Source organism: Thunnus albacares, chromosome 12, assembly GCF_914725855.1.
Source record: "Thunnus albacares chromosome 12, fThuAlb1.1, whole genome shotgun sequence".
Taxonomy (NCBI): Eukaryota; Metazoa; Chordata; class Actinopteri; order Scombriformes; family Scombridae; genus Thunnus; species Thunnus albacares.
In genome coordinates this window covers 1308365-1333046 of record NC_058117.1, presented here as the reverse complement: position 1 = coordinate 1333046, position 24682 = coordinate 1308365, and the positions used below count along the sequence as shown (strand labels likewise).

General features: G+C 38.8%; 1 protein-coding gene and 1 long non-coding RNA gene across 4 annotated transcripts in view; one reads left to right on the top strand and one right to left on the bottom strand.

Annotated features, from left to right (window-relative positions):
- Positions 1–24682, bottom strand: part of si:ch211-207d6.2 (sickle tail protein) — a 115745-nt gene that overhangs the window by 69772 nt on the left and 21291 nt on the right. For 2 of the 3 annotated variants that reach the window (XM_044368571.1, XM_044368572.1), the window contains exon 2: positions 7025–7359. In XM_044368571.1, coding sequence (XP_044224506.1) covers positions 7025–7359 — 335 coding nt within the window. Of the gene's footprint in view, positions 1–2469; positions 2708–7024; positions 7360–24682 lie in introns of those variants that run through there. The other variant, XM_044368574.1, reaches the window with a different exon arrangement.
- On the top strand, positions 2139–6927 carry LOC122994040. Its single transcript, XR_006406498.1, has 3 exons — positions 2139–2323; positions 5178–5286; positions 6893–6927. It is a non-coding gene; the product is annotated as an uncharacterized LOC122994040 (long non-coding RNA).

The following is a 24682-nucleotide window of genomic DNA, read 5'->3' as shown; positions in this document are numbered from 1 at the left end:
TGTTTTGTCAGCTGATGATCATGTGATTGTTGCCGCTGGTTGACAGATAACAAAGATTACAGGCAGATTACACTCCATTTAAAAACATAGTTTAAACAGTGTTCCTGGCCTTCGCCATTACATGTTGCGGTGCACCGGTGCACTGAAATGGAGCAGACACAATCACAAGCTAGCAGGAAATAAACTGATAAACAAGCCAGGTGTAACCACGGCTAGTGAGGATTATCCTTGCCTTTTCCAAGATTAACTTTTAATGAAAAGCTGAAAGTATGACCTACACCAGAGCTAATTTGGTGCAGAAAACCAAAAAAAAAAAAAAAACCAAGGTTTTTTTCAACTCCAGGGTTTTGTTTTCATATAACTCTCATCAATGTGATCATTAAAGGGTATGTTTTTAAAATCAGCCGCCATAAAAGCTGATATTATTCTGGCCGCTGCTGCCACTGTTGTGTATGTTACACTTTATTTGGAAAAACAGTCATTAATATGAACATGTTGCTAATATTGGCTGTGTGCTCGCTGTGATGTGTGTGCATATGTGCGTGTGTGTGATGTATAGGCTTATTATACTGTTTGCTCGTTACAATGGTTGGACTAAGTTAGTGTCTTATTTTTGTTTCAGAGCTGAAATTGTCATAGGTAACTTTTGCAGCATTATAGGAGAGAACACAGTAAGTTGGGCTGGTAGGGGGGGTCAGAGAACCAAGGTTTAACAGTCATGGTTCCCTACAACACGTAATGGTAGGAAAAGGCCAGCCTTTGCTTTTCATTTCCTCTGAATGGTTTGATGAGTATGAAAATGATGTGAATCATACGCTATGACCTTCACAGTCACCAGATCTCAACCCAATTGAACACCTATTGTGTGGCTTAAATTTACATTATCAACATTATAGCACTTGTAACAGTGATCAAACATTAACATGGACAGTGTCTCTAGTCTCTAAAATATCAGAAAATATTTTTTTTAATTTTTGGAGGTAAATTCAGCCACTGACTCAACTTGCCCCAACATCACTGGCACATTTTACCCCACAACCTCCATTTTGACAAAACTGTTTCACATAGTGGTTAAGAGCTACAATTATACTAAGTTTATGACCTTGTTTTGTAGCTTACACTGACTTAAATTAGCATGTTTGTCCACAATGTATCTATTTTAATTAAGATACAACACTGATAACTTTAGTAACATGATGAATTCACTTGGCAGACAAAAATATTTTTTTTTGCTCTGTTTTGCTGACCTCTCTCTCCATGTGCTTGAGTCCAAGATGGATTGAGTAATGTGAACTACTCTTTCTTAATTTGTGGTCACATGATTACGCTTGTTTATGGTTACATAGATACAGGGGGTGGTTCGTTTTACCCACTGGTTCGACTTACCCCGTTCTCCCCTAACTATTTGAATCAACGTGATGAGCACAAATCAGGAGCTTTGAGCCACATCACCCAAACCTAAATATAACTCCAATTCAAAATATCTCAGTGGTCATAATCTAAACTGAAGATATTTAATTTATGAAATTAAATATATAAAACATTTGAAGATATATCTTTACAAAGGTTAAATATTTTTAAAAAGATAAAATATTGTATATTGGGTTATATCCAGGGAGCCATTGAGTTATTGTTCTTTCAGACTGCTATGCTATTGCAGATTGTAATTGCCCTGCCACACTCTAGTTATGACTCATCTAAATGCATTTGGAGATACATGTAATTATGGATAATTAAAGGCAGGATGCTTGCCATAGGCTACTTTCAAGTGTGAATGCACACAGGTGCACCAGCGCCACTGGATTACAGGTGTAAGAAGGAGACTCTGTACGATATGTGCCCCTGAGGCAGACATCGGTGCAAAGCAAACACGTCACATGCCGTCATACAGGCTTGCTTAACTATTACTTTTACTATAGTTTGACAGTTCGCTGTCGCTCACCACAGTGGTGGTGTACAACCATCCGGTGTGAAAAGACTGGTAGAAATCTTACAGAAAGCAATACTGCAAGTTGATATTTAATTTAAATAACGGCTATTTGGTATATTATAACAACGTCGAACGGAGGAGTGGACCAAAATGTTTATTTCTTGTTTTGTTTTTTTCTTATTTACATATTACTAATCAACGCAACGGGAAATGAAAAGATGTTCAAGGAGTTTGCGCTACATGTCTCTCCACAGAGCAGAGAGGTAACTTAGTTATGTGTTACAGCTGAACAGACACTAAACCACCTGCATCATCGTGTTTACAGAGCAGCTCGTTAGTCCGGCTGTGCAAACAAGAATACGGGCTTCAGTTAAAGTGTGAATGAAGGTGTCGGTAGGTTCACTAACAGTCTAAACTGTGGTGGCTAGTGTGAGTAAATTCTGCTATATTTTTATTTTAAGCAACTACAAAGACTGCATGTCGGTCGGTGAAAAAGGTGGTTAGTGAAAGTTCTCATTAAATATTTTCAACGGGCTTACCTGGAGGGAGAGTGTCGCAGTGCGGATGTCGGTTCAAAAATACTGACCTAACGTTAGATAACTTGCGTTTTGGCATGCAAATGAAATCCCAGCGCTTTACGTCAATTTCAACTGTATTTCCTCCTCCCTATCGGTTTATTCTATCTACAGTATGCCTCTGTCAAAATCAGGTGCATTGACAAACCCCGCCTCTCTCTCTCTGTCTGTTGCTGGTGAACTATTACAAAACTCCACCTCAGCAAATAATGCTGGCTTTACCAGTCTGACTAGCAGAACAGTTTAACTTGTCAACTTTACGACACAACACAAGACACTTATTATAGAGTCTCCTTCCCCCCCCCCCCCCCCCCCCCCCCCCCCCCCCCCCCCCCCCTCACACTGCAGTAGACATCTCCACCCCAAAGATACACACAGACACATCATTAAAACAATACATCAGAATACTGGCCTATAAACGTCGCTACTTCAATGGAATGATACCGTGGTGTGATTGCTGCCCAGACATGCTGTTTAATTAAACAACTTTATTACTTTATTACTGGTTACTGGTGAAAATTCCTCCCAAACGGAAATTAAGACATCTGATCTTTTTTTTAAGAAGAACCAAAGTGTAGGTAACGGTTGAGTTTGGTTGATAAGAACGTCCTGTAATCCAAATATTAATCTTTTAAATTAGTAGGAGAAATATTTACTATTTAATACCATCTCTCCCTTTTTCCATGAGTGGATCAAGAGCAGAGTTATTATGGTATGTGTGTCATTAAGACATGAACATTATTTATATAAGCAAAATGAGTCACAGTTTGTCCAACTGATCTGTTTGTGACTGTCAGGCACCATTTTATTATGAAAATCCTGTCAGCAGCAGCCTGAGCAACACACATACACACAGACTGGTGAGCTGCAGCCTCTCAGGTGAGCTCTGATGTTGAGCTCTAGTGAAATATCTAGCCCCACCTAGATAATGCAAACAGAAGTTGCAGACAGAAGTTTTTGAGATTATTTAAAGATAGGTTTGAGCATCACTGTGACTCTGTCATGAAACTCTTGAGTTTTGTCGCCTAAATCCAGAAACTGAAAGTAGGACAGAATCTCAGGTGAGGTTTCAAAACCTTACAGCAGTGAGTTACAGAACAGCACATTACCTACAGGTTTCTACACATTTATTGTAACATTTATTGTGACTGTCTCTTTTCCAGAGTTTTTCAGAGAAAAACCCATGATACAAGTCCAGTTTCAGGCAAGTCAGCAAAGGCATATGCAGTAAACATTTTGCATAGTCAGGCTCTTTATGTGTGTATGTGTGTGCACATATGAGCCTATGAAATAGAAAAGTGTGATAGAGAGCAAGTACACATACACAATTATTTTGGCCGTCCAACAAAAAATGTCCCTACCAAAGTTAAAACCACACCTATGCCCTTATGTGAAAGGAATTCATTTTCATGCAGAGACATGCATATATAGAGACACAACACTCACAAAAAGGTTACACTTGTACAGAAAACAATTTCTTCTCCTCCACCCAGTGTAATGTTAAATCCACTTTAAATTTCATCTCTAGATAATGATTAATAGGTTATAATTGGCATAAATTATTCATTGAACACAACTCCCACTCACTGTATATAATTACAAAGGCTGTGCAGGGGATTGGAAATAAGAAAGATCTTGCTTATTCATCTGAAGTAGGAGATTAAAGATCAGATATACAGATACAGATATAGCTTTGATATTTACTGATTACTAAAAAAAAGTTAGTGAGCTTTTTTCATTAAGTTGTGTTTAAATCAGTGTTAGCCATTAGCTTTAAAATTAGCACTGATAATTCACTGTCCTAAGAATGCCATTTTTACTGTTTGCAGTATATACTGCCACAGACGTGTGCATTCACTGAAATACAGGCACCATACTGCATGTAACAGCACTAAGGCACATCATACTGGTTTCATGTTTCAAGGCCAATGCGATGAATAAACAAATTAACTAAGTTAACTTAGAAAGTTGGTGTGTAATACAGAATGCTTCTGGACTTCTGGAACACCTTTAAAAAGTAATGATTCTTGTATAAGAAGTGGCAAATTCAAACAGTAACACATTGGAGGCTAGTCTGCCCATGCCTGCTGGCATGAGTCCGTTCCTATATACAACCAGGGCTGGAGTGAGCAATGCAATCTGAATATGTGTTCCTTTTGGTTTTTTGGGGGTTTTTTTTACACTTGAGACTACTGTAACACATTCCACTTTTCACTGAATCATGGACAGAGGTGTATGTTATTTACATATAGTATATTTCCTACATCTGCCCTGCATAAACTCCCTCCCTCTGCTGCTGCTGAGCTCTTGTACAGAACCAGAGTGTTGAATTCAGTTTTTGCAAGATTTATTTTTATCAGTGCAGGCTAGTCTGCGTGTATTGTGGTCTGTTTGTGTCCCGTTGGAATCTCAATATTCCAACACTTGACAGTTGGCTGGTGAACAGCAGCCAAAATCCACAAGCTTGTCTTGACCACGGTCATGTTTGGTAAGTGTTTGTTTGTTGGGTTTGAGTTTCTATAAGCATGTTTTGTGAAGACAACTCTGTTTGGCAGTGGACACTCAATTTTTGGATGTCCAGAGCATCACACCAGCACATGAACACATCACAGACAACACTCAGATACAGTACAAAGCAGTACTGTATTTCATTATTGTGTTTTTTTCATTAGGTCCAAGATTGGCTTCTGGACACAGCTTCTGGAGTATGATATATGTGACTCAGGCCAAAGCAACAGAAGACCTGTATCTCAGTAGGAGACTGTCCTCCCAAGAAAAAGTGTAAGTACACTTAACTACCTATCTACATACAGACAGGTGACAAATTAAAGGAAAAACTGTTGCACGTCTGAATGCTTGACCCCTACAGTGAGGGGATCTGGTGGCTCTGTTATGCTGTGGGGGGTATTTTGCTGGCATGATTTGGGTCCACTTGTCCACTTGAGGGAAGGGTCACTGCTAATCAATACAAAGTTATTTTGAGTGATCACCTTCATCCTATGATGAAACATTTCTATCCTGATGGGAGTGGTCTCTTCCAGGATGACAATGCCCCAAATTCACAGGGCACGAGGGGTCACTGAATGGTTTGATTAGTATGAAAATGATGTGAATCATATGCTATGGCCTTCACAGTCACCAGATCTCAACCCAATTGAACACCTATGGGAGATTTTTGACTGACATGTTAGACAGCACTCTCCACCACCATCATCAAAACACCAAATGAGGGAATATCTTTTGGAAGAATGGTGTTCATCTGTCCAGAAGAGTTCCAGATACTTGTAGAATCAATGCCAAGGCTGAGGAACACCATTCCCCAAAATGATATTCTCTCATTTGGTGTTTTGATGACGGTGGTGGAGAGTGCTGTATCACCATTGGATATATCTTTTAAAATCAAAACAACTAGCTAGCTGTCATCTGCTAACTGCTACCTGCCACTGTTACCAACATTCCAAAGGAAAAACTGCACTTGGGAAGCTAACAGAATTATTTTGTGAAGACAAGAAGAGAAATGAAGGGGTCCTTGTTGGTGATATTCTCTCTCTCTGTCTCCATGAACTGGTGTGATGGCGGCGCGACCGATGTTTGTGGTGGCCTCTCCTAGTTCTGACTATGTCTACATCTATGTCTGTGTCATCGTGTGGAGTGCAAGGGAAATATGTCTATGATCATCAGTTTCTTTTGGACATTTGTAACAAAGACTTTTGCTATGAGAAATACTGGCTGGGAGCTAAATCAGCTGAGCGAGGTTGGTCTGCTATGCCCAGTGGACCCAAAGGAGACCACGGCCTTGCCTGGAGCTGCACTGGAGAGGAAACATCGAAAGCGGTGTGACAGGACGTGGAAGCTGGGCAAGCGTGGAGGAGTGTTAGCTAGGCTAAATGTTAACCCATACAAACCGGCAATTCCAACAATCATATTGCCTAATGTTCTCTGGACAGCAAAATTGATTATGTAACTTCCCCATCAGTGCTGGTCACTTGTTGACATGCAAGAGCTGTCTACATCCAACACATGTACTTTGCTCTTTAAATGCACTTTAATGCCCTGCACTGCTAACTGCTCCTTTTTTGTTTGTTTTTCTCTCTTGGGATTTATATGTTTTTATCATTTTTTAAAGGGAATTTTTAGATATATATACACTATTCAGTAAATCTTTGTCCTTTCTGTTGTTGTTGCACTGCTGGGAGGATCAGCATTTTGTTTTTTTGTGAATGCAAATACACAAGAAAATGAAAATAAACTAAATCTTGAGTCTTGTTGATTGACAGCTGTGATTGATAGTTGGCTCTCCTGCTGTTCTCCCCGGCTTTGGGACTCACACTGACTTGGACTATTGTCGCAATATTTCACTAAGTTTAATTGTACCTGCTCCAAACAGAAAAGATGACACAGACCATAAGCTGCAACTCTGGGCTTCAAACCGGCTCCAATGAAACCAACAGGTGACTCACATCTCACTATGTCCATCTTTATATACAGGATATGGTACAACCACAGCTTGAAATCTCACCTGTTCCCTCATGCGTTCTTGGTTTCCCATGATAATTGCAGCATGGTGAGGGTACTTCTGCCTCAGGTGGTCCAGGAACACCTCCTTCTTCCTCTCCACCTCAGAGTGCTGCATTATTAGGCTGTCCAGCTCGCTGTCCCTGCTGCTGGTAGCATAGCTTCGGGGTAAGGTGCTAGGAGAGCGTGGAGCTGAACCATAGGAGGCAAAGTCCAGATTGCAGAGCAGGCTGTTGTTAGTGTGCTGTTTCTTCTGCAACAGACGCTCAGTGCTGCTGTCCACAGCAGAAGAAGAAGAAGAAGAAGAAGAGGAGCCTCTGGATGGGGAGTGTCCTGTGTCTGGGTATAGCAGAAAAAACAAGATGAGGGTACAGAGAAAGGATGAAAGAGATGAAAACAGAGGACAGGACAAGAAGAACAGGAGCAAAGAAAGCAGAAAAGCAAATATGACAGGGTGAACTTTACAGCTACATTTTGAAATGTTCACATTTGTCAGGTTGTAACTGCTAGTATGTGTTATCCTTTTTCACTTTGACACAATACAACTAAATATGTACAACTAAATGGGTATTATGTAAATAGATTTTAATGTGTCTCTTGTGTTCAGTCTCACTTCCGTTCAAACTGCATATAAACTCTGGAAACATTTAATGTCATGTGTCAGCTTCCTTCAGTTTTTCATGTTTTATTGGTAATGCTGCATTTTACAGGTCTGTCATTTCCTATTGCTATCTTTGTAATGTCTTGAAAGTTTCCCGGAGAGAATTATGTAATTATCGGGGAAATGTAGACAAAGTTCTGAAACTCTTATCAGAGTTTAGTTAACTGAGTTTAATAGAGGCTGTTGATTTCTGGAGAAATGTCTTCCAGAGAACTGCTTCGCTTAAACCCAAGTAAATATTTATTCATTTATAATAAGAGAATGTATCCTTAATATATATTGATTTATATAAAGCATAAGTGTATCATTAGTTTCATGGGTTTAGATTGACTGTGCTACAGCATAATGAGAGTGTATATCAGAACACTACAGATACAATCTGTATAGTAAACAGATAAAAAAAAAATCAGAAAACATAACTCAACTTGATAATAGTATACATTTGATCAAATGTAACATCTTACAGAAACATAACGTTACACGTGTGTTCAGTACATTTGTGTGGATCAGCCACTGTGTTGTTCCATGTTGTTGATGTCCATCAGTGTGTGGGTAAATGTTGTAATAATAGAGGAACAATATGCAGCTTTACAGATGATGAGAACAACAGATTCAGGGAGGCTAAAAATAAAATTTCATCACACCATCTATTCAGCTTCAGATGGCACATGATGTAGGCTACACACAGCTATTTTCTCTGAGAGCAGAGCAGCGTGTGCAGAGAATTACAAGAGTTTATGTAGGCTAAGTATCTGAAGCCTGTTTAATACTGTTCTCATGAAGTGGTGATATTCGATCCTACTGAAAGTGAGAAACGACAGGAATCGGATATGAATACAGTATACACAAAAATCATAAGAAAGCACAGCTGTAAGCCAAATGATCTAATGAGATTCAAATAAAATTCTCCAACACATTCATTAACTTCTACTGTTGGCAGACAGCTACTTCATTGGTAAAATATTTCTGGTCAGAATTGACAGAAACGTGTTTTACAGTGTATCATGCATAAAGCAATCCCTCAGCATTCTGAAATGCTGAAGCATGATCCTCTATGGCCAGTAAAATCTGAACACCTTGTCATTTAAATGTATAACAGTGGTTATTTACAACAAAATAATACTTATTTAATCTTTGGTATAATAGTGCATCACAGTTGCAGTGGCTGTCTGGATACAGATGGTAACTAACAGTACAGAGCTGTGATTCACATATTTATACAGTGGAGGCTGTGGCTTTCAGATCTGGGCTGGTTGTAATACTGATTTTTGAAAATGTGAGAGCTTAACTTGCAGATTGATTTTTTACTGGATTTACAGTTTATGTATCATGAAAATGAACATGTAAAAGGATAATGTATGATTTCATTAGTGTAACGAGACATAAAGGCAGAAATGAAGACAGAAAAGTTGGCATTTTGAGCAGCTTTTTTTTTCTAACAACGCATATAACATATTACAGAAGAGACTTGCTCTCCCTGTCCCATCTTACTAAGTAGTAATGAGTCTGAGCAGTTGTCATTTAGTGAATTTGTATTTTTCCACCAGTTTTGTTTTGCATTTTATCATTTTTCATCATCGTGAATAATTGTGTTTGTGCAGGCTGTCAGGGCCTGAAGTCTACTTCCCTAGCAGGAAAAGCAGCAGCTAGTTTTTGCTAGTTTTTGTGCAGGTGAAGAGACGGACTTCACTGCTGCCTCTGTGATGGACGAATACTTTTGAACATGGGCTCATTTTAGCCAGGAGGGTTATTTTATTTACAATATAATGAAGTTCAGGATGGCATGTCGAAGCCAGGACTGTGTGAGGCTGATAGCTGGTGTGGTTCCTCCGGTAAACACAGCTGCCTCATCAGCTCTGCCTTCAGCAGCAGCGCTGCACCAACCAAAGATCAGAGATTCAGCTCCACAAAGACATGAACTGTTCTGGTGCCTCATTTATAAAACTGCGCACGAAACACGGAAAGTGCTTATGCATAAAAATATTCTGATTTATAACAGTGCGCATGCATGTCCTACACTGCTTTCCCTTTCCCTGTTATAAGGTTTTGGGAGATGCTGCAATAATGAATGGTGGTATCTCTGAGCTCCTCTCATGTCTAATGTTAGCTGCATTTGTTCTATATCACACAGTTATTAATGATAGACCTTCACCATATACTCTAGCATAATAGTGTATATATGTAATGTTATGTAAAATAAGAGTTACTCTCAAAAAGGACAGACACATATTTGCAGTTTCAAGCTCTCCATGTTACGTGAAACCATCCTAAGGAGCAGCTAGAGGTGTCAGGAAACAGCTAATAAATACCAGATGTGCCAGCTGATTGCTCAGCAGCATCTGATGATGTCTCAACATCATGTAAACGCCTTCAGTTACTTTGATTTCCCACATCTTTTTTAAATGTGTTGTGTCCAGAAGGAACAAACCATTTCTTTAATGCCTGGCATGTTGATAAAAATTGTGTTCGGACTTAGTTAGGAGCAGGTTTGGTTATCAGTAATAACTCATGATTATCAAAGATAATTATTAATGGGATGGAATGAAATACAGAAAATTTATTGAAAAAAATCAAGAAACTGGGCCATGGGAACAGGGTTAACTGTTCAGATGACTCAACAAAGACTGAACTGAAAACTGGACTTAAATACACAAGGAATGATTCCATACATAACACAGGTGAGTGAAATGAGACAGATGAAACATGATGTAATCAACAAAGGCGGGAAAACATGGGAAGTAAAGGTAACAAAACACAAGGAGAAAACATTTCAAAATAAAACAGGAACTAAAAATCCAAACACAAACAGAAAGTCCTGGCAGGATGTGACAGGGGCACCATCCTGGGGTCAGGGACCAATAACCAAACAGTGGATACGGTCTCAAAAAGGGGTGTTCACTTTAAAAATGTCAATATCTGAGAGACATTAACATTCATAAGGTGAACAGTGGAGGTTTGAATTTGAGCACTGACTCTCAATCAGCGTTTACTACAATGTGTCAACAAATAATTACCAAAATAACTTCTCTTTAAAGCATAACAGGTTTATTAATGTTAGCGATATCAATTAACAATCAATTGCAATTCAGTCAAACATCTACCATCCAACTATATGGATGACTTACTACGGCTATGCAAAAGTGAAGCCAAAATATCTCCTTTCCAGGAGCTGTCAGTTCAGTTCTGCTTGTGTGATGTCATTTAGATCCAGAGTCTGCGCAGTAGCGTTGGGTGGCGGGATGATGGCCCACAGGACACGCCCCACAGCCGTCCTGCCGTCTGAGGGAGGTTTGAGGGATGATATTTGATATTGTCAAATAACTAATTAAAAATAAACTTATCAGAAAAACAAGACCTTGAACATAAAAAACGACAGAAACCATCTTTGGGAAAAATGTTTTTGACGTGTACTTTGATATTTTAGTTTGGCTCATGTCCCTTCCACTAACATGGAGGGGGCGAGATTGATGACCTATACTGCAGCCAGCCACCAGAGGGCGATCCAGATGTTTTGGCTTCACTTTTGGGGAGCTGTCATGACGTCCATATTTATATACAGTCAATGGTCACACCAGAGTTCCGCTCAGAGGAGGTAACCATGAGATCTGAGCAGAGATAGTGGCTAATGGCGTCTGCCGGCTTAACGTGTCTCTGACAATAAGATAGCTTAGGGACAGAGCTAAGCTCTGCTACTGAGTTATCTGCTCAACAAATGTGTGTGTGAGTGTGTGTAAGAGTGTGTATGTGTGTGGTTAGTAAGGGGAGACAAGGGTGAAAGCACTAAAAGTATAGCAATATTCTAGCAGTCGTGGGAAGACACAATGATTGCTTTTTATCACTCAGAGACACAGTGAATGGACTGTGATCTGTCTACTGTGGTCGCTGGCCTTTTAACAGATAAAATGGAATTTAATAGCTTCAAACACAGTGGCAAACTAATGCAAAGCAGCCCAATGAAGGTGGACAAAACACAAATCAGCTTAGTGTGATAAACACAACCAAGAACAAAGAGTAAGCAACACTAATACTTATCAGTAGCAATAACCGGTATAACATGTTCACGGTCAGTTAAATTCACAACAACAGCAGTAAAGCTAAAAATATCTCACTCTTTAGTAACCTATCTCTGCCCAGACTTAAGCCTCTTACTTGTATCGTTTAAGGAAGTGAGTAAGGTGTGTTTCATCTTTCAGGTCCAGCTTGGTTCCTCGGATGATGATGAGGCCGTTTTCTTGCTCTGTTAGTGGGTTTTATGGCAGCTGATCCTCGTCGGGGTTGCAAAGGAACATCAGAGTCGATCAGTTGAAGAAAAGTGGGGCTATCCTCCTCCTTCACTTCTGCAGGAAAGGCTGAGAATGCTGGGTTGCACAGTGGTCTTCTTCTTTAGATCCAGTAACGTGCTCAGTTAAGCACAGAGAAAATCTCTAGTCCAGCATGGTTGAGATAGTGTGGCCTAGTTAGAGTTACCATATGTATGGGGATACTTCCGATGGCATTGCTAGCCACAACTGGAGGCACGTTTTCGGGAGCGTCTCAGGTGTTTATGCCCACCTGTGTGTGAGTTGAGCAAAGCATGGTGGGAAATGAAGTCCATTTTGGACTCCTTTTGTTCGACTTGGCACAGTTTCTTTGTTGTCAGTTTGTAAAAGGTCTCGACAGGTTTCAGTCAGGCTTAATGACTGCGTGCAGGCTTGCCTGTGTCTTGTACATGTGGCTTATGAGGCCCATCAGTTGTATCCTGGTATTTAAGTTGGCTGTTTTTTATGACTAACATTTTCTTTTAAATGTATTGTTTCTGTTCTGAAACAGGTCCGGGGAGGCTTTGGATGCAGGCATGAAGGAGAGGGAGTGGAGGACCTGAAGCTGTGGAGGCCAGCCATCATCAACCAGTTAGCAACTTTATTCAGTCATGTAATCTAAATTGTTATTTGGGTTAGTGCATGTATTAAATATTATATCACTGAATGTGATGCAAATATTTTTATCTCCCCCAGCATATGCATTAGCCCTGATAGAGTGTCTGAGGGAGGACTCCTCCACCTCACCAAAGACTCTATAAGACAGCAGCACTGCCCTCACCTCCACTGCACCCAGGCCCCTTTCCAGATCCTGTCAGCAGATCACCACACAAGAGGCAGTTGGCCTGTAACTTGCACAGCCTTGACAGTCAACATTCAAACTGATGACTGCCCATTCAAAACGTGCCTGTTCGGAATGGGCCAATCACTTATTTCTCGAGAACCGCATATGTATGTATCGATTGTCAAATATATCAATTTAAATGATAAGGAATTAATAAATTAAATATCCAGACAGAAACTTCACCAGTGAGTCTAAACAGAGGTTGAACTGTATAAACAGTTTCCATTGGTTGATTCTGCTGCCAATCAAACGTGTCTGTGCTCATATTGGCTAGTCCTACTACCTCTGCCTCTGTTTTTTTCTCCTGTTATCAATGTTGTTTATGAGGTATTTTTGTATATTTCTCGAGAACCGCTCATCCAAACAACTTCACACATCAACATTGCACTTCCTCGTTTCCCCAGCAATCCACCTGCCAGGCATGAAGTAGGTCGGATGAATGGTTCTCGAGATACAGACTCATATTTACCAAGAGTTTAAATTTTCAGTTTCAGACAGACTTTGTTGTTTATTTATTTATATTTGAAACCTGGTAAGAAATGTATATGAAATTTTGGGGGAAAAATTGATTATGAATGATTGAGTGATGGGTTGTTTTTTTTTTTTTTTTGAACATTTTCACTATTTACTCATGGTTATTAACTTTTTAAAAAATCTGTCTCATGATTGTCTATCTCCGTGAGTATTTTGATGTAGAGCCAGACACAGACTGAAACATTTGGAAATAGCTAATTAAGCACTGTGCAGCTTTGGCATATCCACTCTATGCTTTCTAGTTGTTTTAAACCTTGGTATATATGTGTATTATATAATGTGCTTTATTTTACTCAATGCAGCTTGAGAATATTAGAACGCACTAATAGTTTTTATTTATTTAGGTTTGTTATTAGTATTAGCTGCTCATGCCTGCAGGCCCAGCCGTTCATGTAGTAGCTGATAATTATGAAGTTGCTCTTAACAGGATAAAATATTTTAAATCATCCAAACACTTGGTTGTTATTGTGATAACTTATTGTCAACTAAATGAGGCCACTGAAACCCTTTGTAATGTCCTCTGTCAGCCTATTAAAAACCTAGATTAGAAACATATCTCTCTTTCAATCTGCCTCTTTCTCTCGCCCTCCTGCTGTAATAGTAGCGCACCGTAAGATGTAATGTGGCGATATTTCACAGTGTGAGATACAGTTGATACAAGCTGATACTGCAATGGTGCATTAGTTTCTGTTATGGGTAAGTATCAATGCTCCTGCCAGTATCAGATGACCAATACTAGCTTTATTAAAGCCTGATACATGATAGCAAATTTTACAATGTTGCGATGTGAACACAGCATCAAATATCGTTAGCTAACACCCATCTATACATATGTGTATATATCTTAAAGCTAATGCCGGTCACTCACCAAGACACCTGCTCAGTTCTCCACTGGTTCTCCTCACACCGCAACTCAATTTCTCTCCTCTGAGCGTTATACCCTCTAACCCTGGTCTGTTCTTGGTCTCTTTGATGCCTCGTTGGCTCATAATAATAAGGCTGTAGTCCGGCATATGTATATAACATTTACAACCTCTTAAGTGTCAAAACTAGCCTTGAGATCCATTCATTTCTTATTGTTCAACTTGACTGCTCTCTCTTTTGTTACGTCACTTCCGCATTGGCTTTTTCTGATGTGGAAGTAAAATTCTCTCACAAAAATGACTCCATAAGTCACTGTAGTGTGTATATGAGTATATTTTATGAAAGTCTAGTTCCTACATCATTTTCCTACAAATGGATTCACTGGGGTCTCTAACCTGCAAGTTGCTCTTTAAATCATGCAGAAAAACTGAAGCTCAAGAGATGTAGTCTGACTTAACCAGGCTATAATAACAACTGCTTCATGGTTACTGTATGAAACTATGGGGCTCTTTTCCTGTCTTTATTCAAGAGCGTGGTATTGAAATTTGAGAGCATGAGTTATTGATTTCACACTCAGATTTTGTAATTCTTTCCCTCAAAACCCTGCCCTCACAGTCAAATAGCCCCTCCTTGCACACAGATGTGCTTTGCTTCTGCTCAAACTGTAGGAGCAGGCAACTAGCAACAAAATGGACAGTGCTGTGTTTCATTTTTTTAAATCTGTATTTTAGTGTTTAGGAATGGGAAAATTACCAACAGCAAAAGTAACTAATGCTAGCTAACACATTAAGACGATAGAAAACGAGTAACTTCAATGAGCTTCTACATTTTTAAAACAGTGATGAGGTTTTGTATTGTGTAGTTATATCAAAGTGTCCTCCTTCTCTTCAAATGCTGTTTAAAAGTCATAAAGAAAGCAAGGGAAGAATATTTAATAAAGCCCTGGGGGGCGGGAGTGGATGAACACTGTTAGAGCATCCCATATGGGGATTACTCTTTAAATAAAGCAAACGTGCCGGTAAGGCGGCAGGTATCATTTCATTGGTCAACACTACACCTGGCATTCTATTGGTTGAGGGATTTTGACAGGGTTTTTGCACAAAAAAATCTGAGAGCAGAGCAGAAATCTGAGAGCAGACATTTGACAGAAGCAGCTTGAGTGCAAGGAGAAGAGCTGAAGAAATCTGTGCAAGCAACAATATACTTGAGTGCAAGCATTCAATTTGAGCAGAAGCAGAGCAAATCCACGCATAAGCAGGGGCTATTTGAGTCCTAGGGCAGGGTTTTGAGGGAAATAATTACAAAATCTGAACGTGAAATCAATAAATCATCCTTTCAAATTGAAAGACCACAAAAACCACGCTTTAATAAAGACAGGAAAAATGTCCCATATAAAATTGGTCAATAAGCCTGAGGACTAACAACAAACCCATAAACATGACACACTATGGCTACACAGCCACATGCAAAGGTGAGACAAACCTCTGAGCCAATGCTCTGCCTTTCATTTCATGTTTTTGAATTGTGGTGAATCACTCGATTGATACTGTTAGCAGCAGTTCTGAAGTCTAATCATGAAGTGCTTTGTGTGTGCTTTCACCATTTACCAGGTATACTGACTACGCTGCACAGCCAGCATTTTGGTGGTCAGGTATGGAAAGAAATTTAAGCAAGGCCAGCTAGTGTCTACTTGGATCCTTGGTGATCCTATTTACATTGACATGTACTGTACTCCCTCCTCCTTCAGTCACGCACAGCACACATCACATACTTCTATGTTTTTCATCAACCAACATAATGGCTGATGGTACTGTGCAGCCTACAGTAAACTATGTGGTTGGACAAAATAATTACCACAGTGTAAATGCCACTCGATCAGCCCTAACTACAGCTCACTGCTCTGTCTGCTGTGACTGATGCTGTCCACAGAGCTCTGTGGCATTTTACATTCTGAGAGCTGCAGGCTCCAACAGACATACGTATACACACATACACTGTAAAAAGTGACACCCTGAGTTCACACATGAGGTCACACGTACTGTAGGTGAAGAAATGCTGCACAAGTGACAATCCATCCAAACCTCACTGACTTCACTTATGAACAAAATTACAGACAACTGCTGTTACCTAGAAATAAGCCAAGTAGTGGAATGGGAAAGTGAACCTATGCAGCATGACTGTTTATGTTGGTTTACAATGTGTACATTGTTGGTTGTTAAGAGTTTGGATTATTTAATGAGCTTCCTGGTCTCTTTTCAGTGGCAACTGTGAAGCTGTGGACTAGACATACAAATATAAAGCAGGAGAAAATGTAGATTAACAATCTTGTGCCTTTGAATTTATTTAACTAGTAATATTTGTACTTCTTACGTAATGAATGTTGCACATAAGTGTTTATGTAATCTGAATGCCTGCCTCTGGTGTTTATACTTAATTCATATAAATATTTTACCTATTTTATTTAAAATGATAACATATGTATTCTGTGATATGGAATGCTAAATAGTTTTCAGGGAAGTTCCATAAAACAGTTTTGCCACAGATTTAAGGGGCATTATTTTCAGTCACAAAGTCAGTTACATGACATTTTACTAAATAACAAGTCAGCCTGGTTAATAATGGCCTAATGGCTGTGAACTGGAGACTTGTAGGATTTATAACATAAAGTCTGTGTGAAATTGTCATTGTCTGTTGTTGTAGTATACAAACGGTTAATAAATGGTTTCTAACACACTATAATGTAGTGCAGATATATGCGTTTATTAACGTATTTGGTAACAAGTCCTCTTGTGGGTACCCATAAGTGGAGGCTGCTGTATAGACAGATAATGAATGATAATACAGTAAAACACAGTTGTAAAATATGTTGTCATAGGAGAAGTTATTATTGTTGACAAATACTGTACGTTCATAAAAACTTAAAATGTCCTCATAACTGTTTATAACCGAGTTATAGTGTGTTATATACTATGTTTTAAATGTTTGTGTATTGTTTAGAGTTGCAATTATTAGCTGATTAATCGATTAGTCGATTGGCAGAAAAATAATCGCCAAATATTTTGGTAATCAATTAATCATTTTGAGTCATTTTTTTAAGAAAAAAACCCAAAATTCTTTAGTTTCAGCTTATTAAATGTGATTATGCTCTTGTTTCTTTATTCCTCTATGACAGCAAACTGTATATCTTTGGGTTGTGGATTACTGGTCGGGACAAAAGAAGACATTTTAGTTGCATCTTTGGTTTTGGGGAACAGTGATCGACATTTTTCAACATTTTTTGACATTTTAAGAGACCAAACAACTAATCAAGATCATTAGTTGCAGCCCTAATACTGTTTATAAAGGATAAATTGGGGAACTTAAAGAGTTACTGGGTTCCATTATGGGAAGTGTAGGATCCAGTATTTTTGGAGATTGACTGATACTAATAACAAAAAAGTCAGGGTATCTCGACCTCTCAGTTTTTGAATCTGTCTGTTATGGATCTGCAATATTAAACCACTGGAGGACTCCTTAAAGCATAGGGCCTGTTACAAGCACAATGCAAGGCATGTTCTCTGCATTCTTGTGATAATGCTACATTTACTGCTAAAACTATTAAATTAGGATATGTCATTAACATAATACTAAAAGGATCCACCCTTCAGTATGCATTCCTACTCAAGCATCACGTCAGCTACTCCCCATTCTTTTTAAATAATCTTAGATGAATTACTTTTTTCAAGACATTCTCACTATTTCAGGAGTATAATATTTTACTAATTTCTTTTAGTGTAGAAATATACACGGGCTCCTGTCTCACGCTAACACACACACACACACACACACACACACATCTTCATTGGCCTGACATTTGGAGGTGTCCTGGAGCTCTGCTGTCTGTAATGAGGACACTTTGTGACAGGTTGGTTGGAAAATTACTTTTTAACATAGCTGGAAGGTTTTGTTTCATGGTGCGTGGTGGCCTGATACAAAGTTATGCCATCACATCTATGTGACAACCATAATAATCATCACTGGAATCATCAATTGCAATAAGATTAGGCATTATGTTAAATAACAAGATTAACCAAGTATAACCTTTTATGTGATTACTCTTATTTAACTCTTAGAATTACAGTTACATATTTAATGTTTCTGTTTTTCAGTATCAGAGGGATGAATATCTTGGAGGATATCCTCTGTCACACACACACACACACACACTCCTATACAGAACTATGGTTGGAACACTATCTGGAACACAGATATGTGTGTGTGTGAATGTGTGTGACAGGAGAGAGGAAACAGGTTGAGGATAACTAAGAAGGGTCACAGTGGTTCATGTGTGGAGACCATCTGGCCATGCCTATGTTGCACTCAACAGCATTTTGCATGTGTTTGTTGATATTGTCATCATAAATGTATAAATGGTTTATTCATTTTTCTCAGACATACACAGTAGAAAAGAGTAAATGGACTGCATTTATATAGCACCTTTCTAGTCTTCTGACCACTCAAAGAGCTTTACACTACATACCCCATTCACCCATACATTCACACACTGATGGCAGATGCTGCCATGCAAGATGCCTGCTTGTCAGGGGGAATTTCTACCATTCACACACACACACACACACACACACAGATGGCACAGCCCCCCGGAGCAATTTGGGGTTCAGTATCTTTCCCGAGGACACTTCGAAATGCAGACTGGAGGAGCCGGGGATTGAACCACTGACCCTCTGATCAGTGGATGACCTTCTCTGCCTCCTGAGCCACAGAGCCCTGAGCAGTGTATGCTGCCTGCAGATCTTCCTGACAAGCTGTGCAAGGCTTCCAAGAAGCTCCACCAATCAGTTGCTTTTGTTTAGGGTTAGGTTAAAGAACAGTAAAAGTAGGGTGAGGGCCACAGGTGGGGTTCATGTCAGTATGGAGAGAGCCCAGTGCACTGTAACCAGAGAAAACACATGCAAAAGGAGGAAACAGCATATTCAGGAAAGACATGCAAACAGTGTAATAATTCTGCAGCACGTCACATGTGAGTTTGGCTGGTGTTTCTCTGACAAGAACCTCAACATGACCTGACAGGTCTCTTTCTTTTTTCTTCTGTTTTTGTTAAAGAATAAAAGCATAATTTCATAAAATTATAAACCCTTTCATGAGCTGTGCATTAACACCTCAGTAATATGTAGAATCCAGTATTTGGAGAAAAATATATATAAAAAAAGCCTTCACATTTAGCCATACTGTAAGCTAATAGCCATAGAGTATCATTGTTTTAAGATAATCTTATAGCATTATTTTATTCTTTATCAAATACTGTTGAGATCAAATTTGTGGGGGGAAAAGAGACACTGTCCCCAGGTAGAATTAAAAGTGATGTGCTTGGATGGTGCAGTGGTACCTGCCTAGCCATTGAACACAATCAGCAATATTTGCAGATGGGAAGCCAGTGAAGGATCACGTCTTTGTCACTGCACCAATGACAAGGACATGATTCCCACCCACTGATGACATGATCACCACCTGCTGGTTGGTGAGGGTGTCTGTGTGAATCAGGGGGAGGGGTCTCTGGGGCATAGTTTCAACTTTAATGTTTCACTTGGACTAACTGGAGCATCCACAGGAGAACCCATGCAAACGTAACAAGAACATGCAAACTCCACATAGAAAGAACCCATCCTATGAATTATTTCTCAATAGAAATCACAAACCTTATTTTTCCATGTTAACCAGGCCAACCTCTGATTTTGTTTCACATGTATGGACACATAATAAAGCTGGAAGTGTTTGATCCTAGCAGGGATTTATGGAAGATGAATTCTATCTCCCTGTCTTTTATAAACGTCCACAACCTATTTTCAGGTCCTGCACCAATACTTTGTAAGCATCATCCGGTAAGCATATTTCCTGCTGAAGTTAATGCTGACACAGATTTTTTTCATTTTGAAGTTGTTGGGATTTATTATATTTTTAAGACAGCTGTTTTTTTTTGTTTCATTCACCACCATGTTTAAAGGAGGAAGTTATCATGTCCCATATTGCACTTGAATTTATGAATATTGAATCTGCCTACTGTACCCATACAGTCGAGTAGAGGGTCGAGCCTTTGTGTGATAGAACGAAGGTTGCAATATTGTAACCTTAGTTCTATAAGCACAGATGCTACAAAGAAATATGAAATGAGAGTTTTTGAGGCACATGTTTTAGATGATTAGCAGTGATGTGATCAGCTAATTGTCATGTGTTCATATTCATATTCAGGTACTTCATCAGACCAGACTGCCACGTTCCCTGAGAGGTCAACATAATGCACACAACTTAACAAATCACAGTATGGGGAAGTAATTAGCTTGCAGTGCTATCTACCACACCGTCTATTTTTATTCTGCAACTGGGAGTCGCCAAAGTTAGAAATTCTCCTACACATTCTGTACAGTTTTCATGTTATACGCTTTTATATTTAGTAAAGGGTTTATCATGATATATTGTATTTCACAGTGGTATTATAGCACAGCAAAGATCCCTTCTGTGTTTTATATCTTTTATATAAGACATTTTATAATATATAAGAGGTTCTATGCTATTCAACAGCAGGTTATTTTGTCAAACATTGTTCCTTCAACAAGAAAAAAAAAATACTGTTTTTATAATATTACAAACACAAAACCTACAAATGAAATATTTAAAGTTACCTACAGTATTTGCATCTCCAGCAGGTTCAGCTTCAGCTTTTGTTGCTACTCCAGTTCTGTCTGTTCACACTGATATCTCAGTGCAACACAAGCTGCAGTGACAGAGCTCACACTGCTCATGGCACTGCAATTGGAAAGTTCAAATAGGGAATCTGTATCCGTGTGTGTTCCTGAGGAAGCTCACATGGAAGAGTGGTCTCACTTTTTCCAGACCTTTTTCCCTTGTTACTTTGGGAGCACAACAACAGATGGGTAATATCCCACAAGCTGACCATGTATTTGTGGTGGTTGACCCCTGAGGTGAGGTGCATAATAATAATAACATTATTATTATTATTATTATTATTATTATTATTATTATTATTATTATTATTATTATTATTATTATTATTATTATTATTATTATTATTATTATTATTATTGTATTAATAATAATGAAAATCTGAACAATAATAATAATTATTATTATTATGTACATAGCACTGTTCATGCACAAAAAGCAGCTCAAAGTGCTTAACAAATAAAAAAATATAAGGGCAGATAATTGGGATGGTATAAAGTGAGAAGCTCTGATATATCTGTGAGTTGTGATTTTGATTTTTATTTAAGTTTAATTATACTCAATCATCAAAGTTTGAATCCAGCCGGGCTAAACTTCATGTGCCATTTATACATTTTGTTCATCAGTAAGTGGAAGAGATTGGAACCACAAGTTTAAACAAAGTCTTCAACTTTTTCTTTTTAAGTTGCTAATTTGCTATTTCGCTACAACAGTTTTATAGCAAAATACACTTTGTGGCAAACATAATGATACCTGCAGTATGGTTTTCATCCAGTTTAAACATATTCCTTCAGTGTCTGTGTGTAACTTAAGAAAGGTTAGAAAGACAGAAAGGTTTGCTGGATTGGGATGTTTCATCCTTGAACATACAATATATTTGATATATATTTCTTATTGCCCTTAATCAGTCATTGTGCTCCGGTTGTTTTGTTCATGTTTAATATTAAAAAGAAACAGATCTTAGACTCCTTATAGACTTCTATCCTAATTAGTGTCAACGGACTAGACTACTGATCATTTTAATAAGTAAATAGGATGACTCGTATGTTTGTATCTCTGTGTTACCTTGTCAGGTTTTTCAGTCAGGTTTGTAATAACTGCATACATCAGATATATGAGAGAGATGTTTCCCAAGCTTCCAAAACTATATTTTACCATTTCCTTCCCACACCCCTCCACAGAGATTAAACCGAGTCACAGACAACCGCACTGAACATCCAAGATATACTGCTGAGGGATAGATGGACGGTATGTAAGCAGTCCTCCATTATAATCCTTAAAATGTTACTCCTCATGTCATGTCTGAAGACATATAATCCCTCTTTAACTTGCCTTCTAGTGCACATGTACATCTACATTTAATCACTGAAGTGGAGTGGATTAAACTGAAGCTCTACAGCTATGTTCAAAAATTTCCCATCAACCCCTGCTGGCAACCACAGGGAATTCTGTGTAAATAAAGGCTTGGTCTATGCAAGAGGAAGAGGGATTCCTGACATAGCTCGTTGTGTTCAGTGTCATGCTCAGTCACATGTTAAAAATTGGGTAGAAGGTAGATTTGTTACCAGACAGAGGTTAGTGTGACACAGTCTGTAATTCAAAACACACACAGGTTCAATCTCTAAACTGTTACTACACTCAACCTGCTCTGCTTCTTCTGTGTTGGCCGCACATTTAGCAGATCAGCAGCAAGTGACCACACAGGAAGTATACAGGTACATTGTTCAGCATAGGTCACCCGCATTTTGGAAGTGCTCAGAGCCCAATACACAATGACTGTAATTACATGTGTAAAATATGTTCCACTGTGAAGTGCCACTACAGATAAAGCATAAAAATCTTTGAAGCAATCATAGTGTGAGCAGCACGTTTAGCAGATCATCATCATCATCATCATCAGCATCAGTAGCAGCAGCAGCAGTAGCAGAACCGCTGTGTCGATGCGGGAGGCATTCAGGTACATTGTTGAGTGTAGGTCACCCACGTTTCAATCCGAACTGAAGGCACAAAAAATAGGAATGATCTAAGAGCCCAATATGATCGATCCACTTTATTTTAGGATGCACATTATTTTATTTTTAAATGCAGCCCCTATTTTATTTAAAATAAGAAGATAACGTTTACTTACTATTAGAGTACTTATTATTTATAACATCTGTGTATAATAGAATGTTAGATTTCTTTCATGCTGTTGGTTGTTTCTTCTATGTGTTGAAGCAGCGGCTAGAGGCCAAGCAATCAGTCCATTCTGAACAGGAAGGTTTTGAACGAGCAGTGCACTAGTATCATTAAAAACACAACAACTATCTTTTGGGACTTCATATATACTTCTACTGTTTTGATAAAGGATGTCAAAAGTAAAATCCTTAGAAATCCTGGTGAAAACTGATCATTGAAGTCTACTAACTTGTTCCTTGTTCATGAGTACTCTACCAGGAATGTACACTTGCTTGCATTTGATTGGCCATTGCATTGCATTGTAGGATGATGTTGCATTGTGAAAAAAGTTGAGCCAGGGTCAATTAATTTATCAGATGACTCTGCAGACTCTTAACTGTCCCAACACAGTGGTATCACTGAAATGAATGAGAGGGCTGTGCTTTTTCACCATGCTGATGCCTGTCTGAAAAGTTTTTTTTTTGGAGGGGATGGGGAGGCTGGATTTTAGCTGAATAATCAATAACTAAATCAATGGATTTAGTTATTGTCAATGGAATTATATATTATTATGAATTATGTTTATCATTATGAGTATTAGCAAACATCAATTCATTTTCTGATAACACTCCAGCTTGATTACATCAGTGTTTGTAGGAAAACACACAGTGTGAGACAGCACTACAACCCAACACTAGGTACTGCATTGCAGAATGCCCTCTATAGATGACTATAACTCAATTAAGTAATATTACTCTCGAGGGTGTGCTTTATCGTCATTGTTGGCACGACAGTGATGTGGTCAGGAACAAGGCGCTTGTGCCGAGCATCACTGAAGCACGGAAGCATCACTCAAGTGTAATATTGAGGTTATACATGTGCTGTCATGCTGATTTGAGCACGTTCTAAATGTCTAGTTGACCAATCAGATTGCTTGGTGGGAACTATGTGTTGTATAATTAGGTATCAGAGCCTTCTCCCAAACTAAGTTGTGCAGTGTAGTTTTCTCTGCAGCCAAAAAAGTTAGTTTCAGTTACATTTTCCTCCTCTGCATTTCTCCTTTTCATTCATTCATTACATCCAACTAATGCAGTGGTTAATACAAAGACCAAAATGAAAAACCTGTGTTGGCATTTCAAATCTGATGCCTGCAGTGCGCCATAGGAGCGTCAAATGACGCGCGTCAATTATCGCTTTCAGTGCGTTTGGGCCTTTAGGATACACGTTTCTTAGCAAAATCTCACACTACAAACACTTGTGGGCAGCAGTGACCTTTCAAAAACAAATACATTCCCTCCAGCACTGTTTGATTCTCTCTGCATCATTTCATACACTCAGTGCAGACTTCTCATGACCATGATGTCACATTCAGTACTCTGCTGCAAAGGTCGGTGAGATCTTGTCTGCATGTTCACACTGCAGCTTATAATGTCCTCAGTTTAACTCCAACCACACAGCTCATTTATCTGCTGAGCACAGACTATATAAAAAAACGGAAATGGAACTTGTGATGTCTTCCTAAATGTAATAGTTAAAGGGGCATAAGAATGCTGTATCTCTTCTATT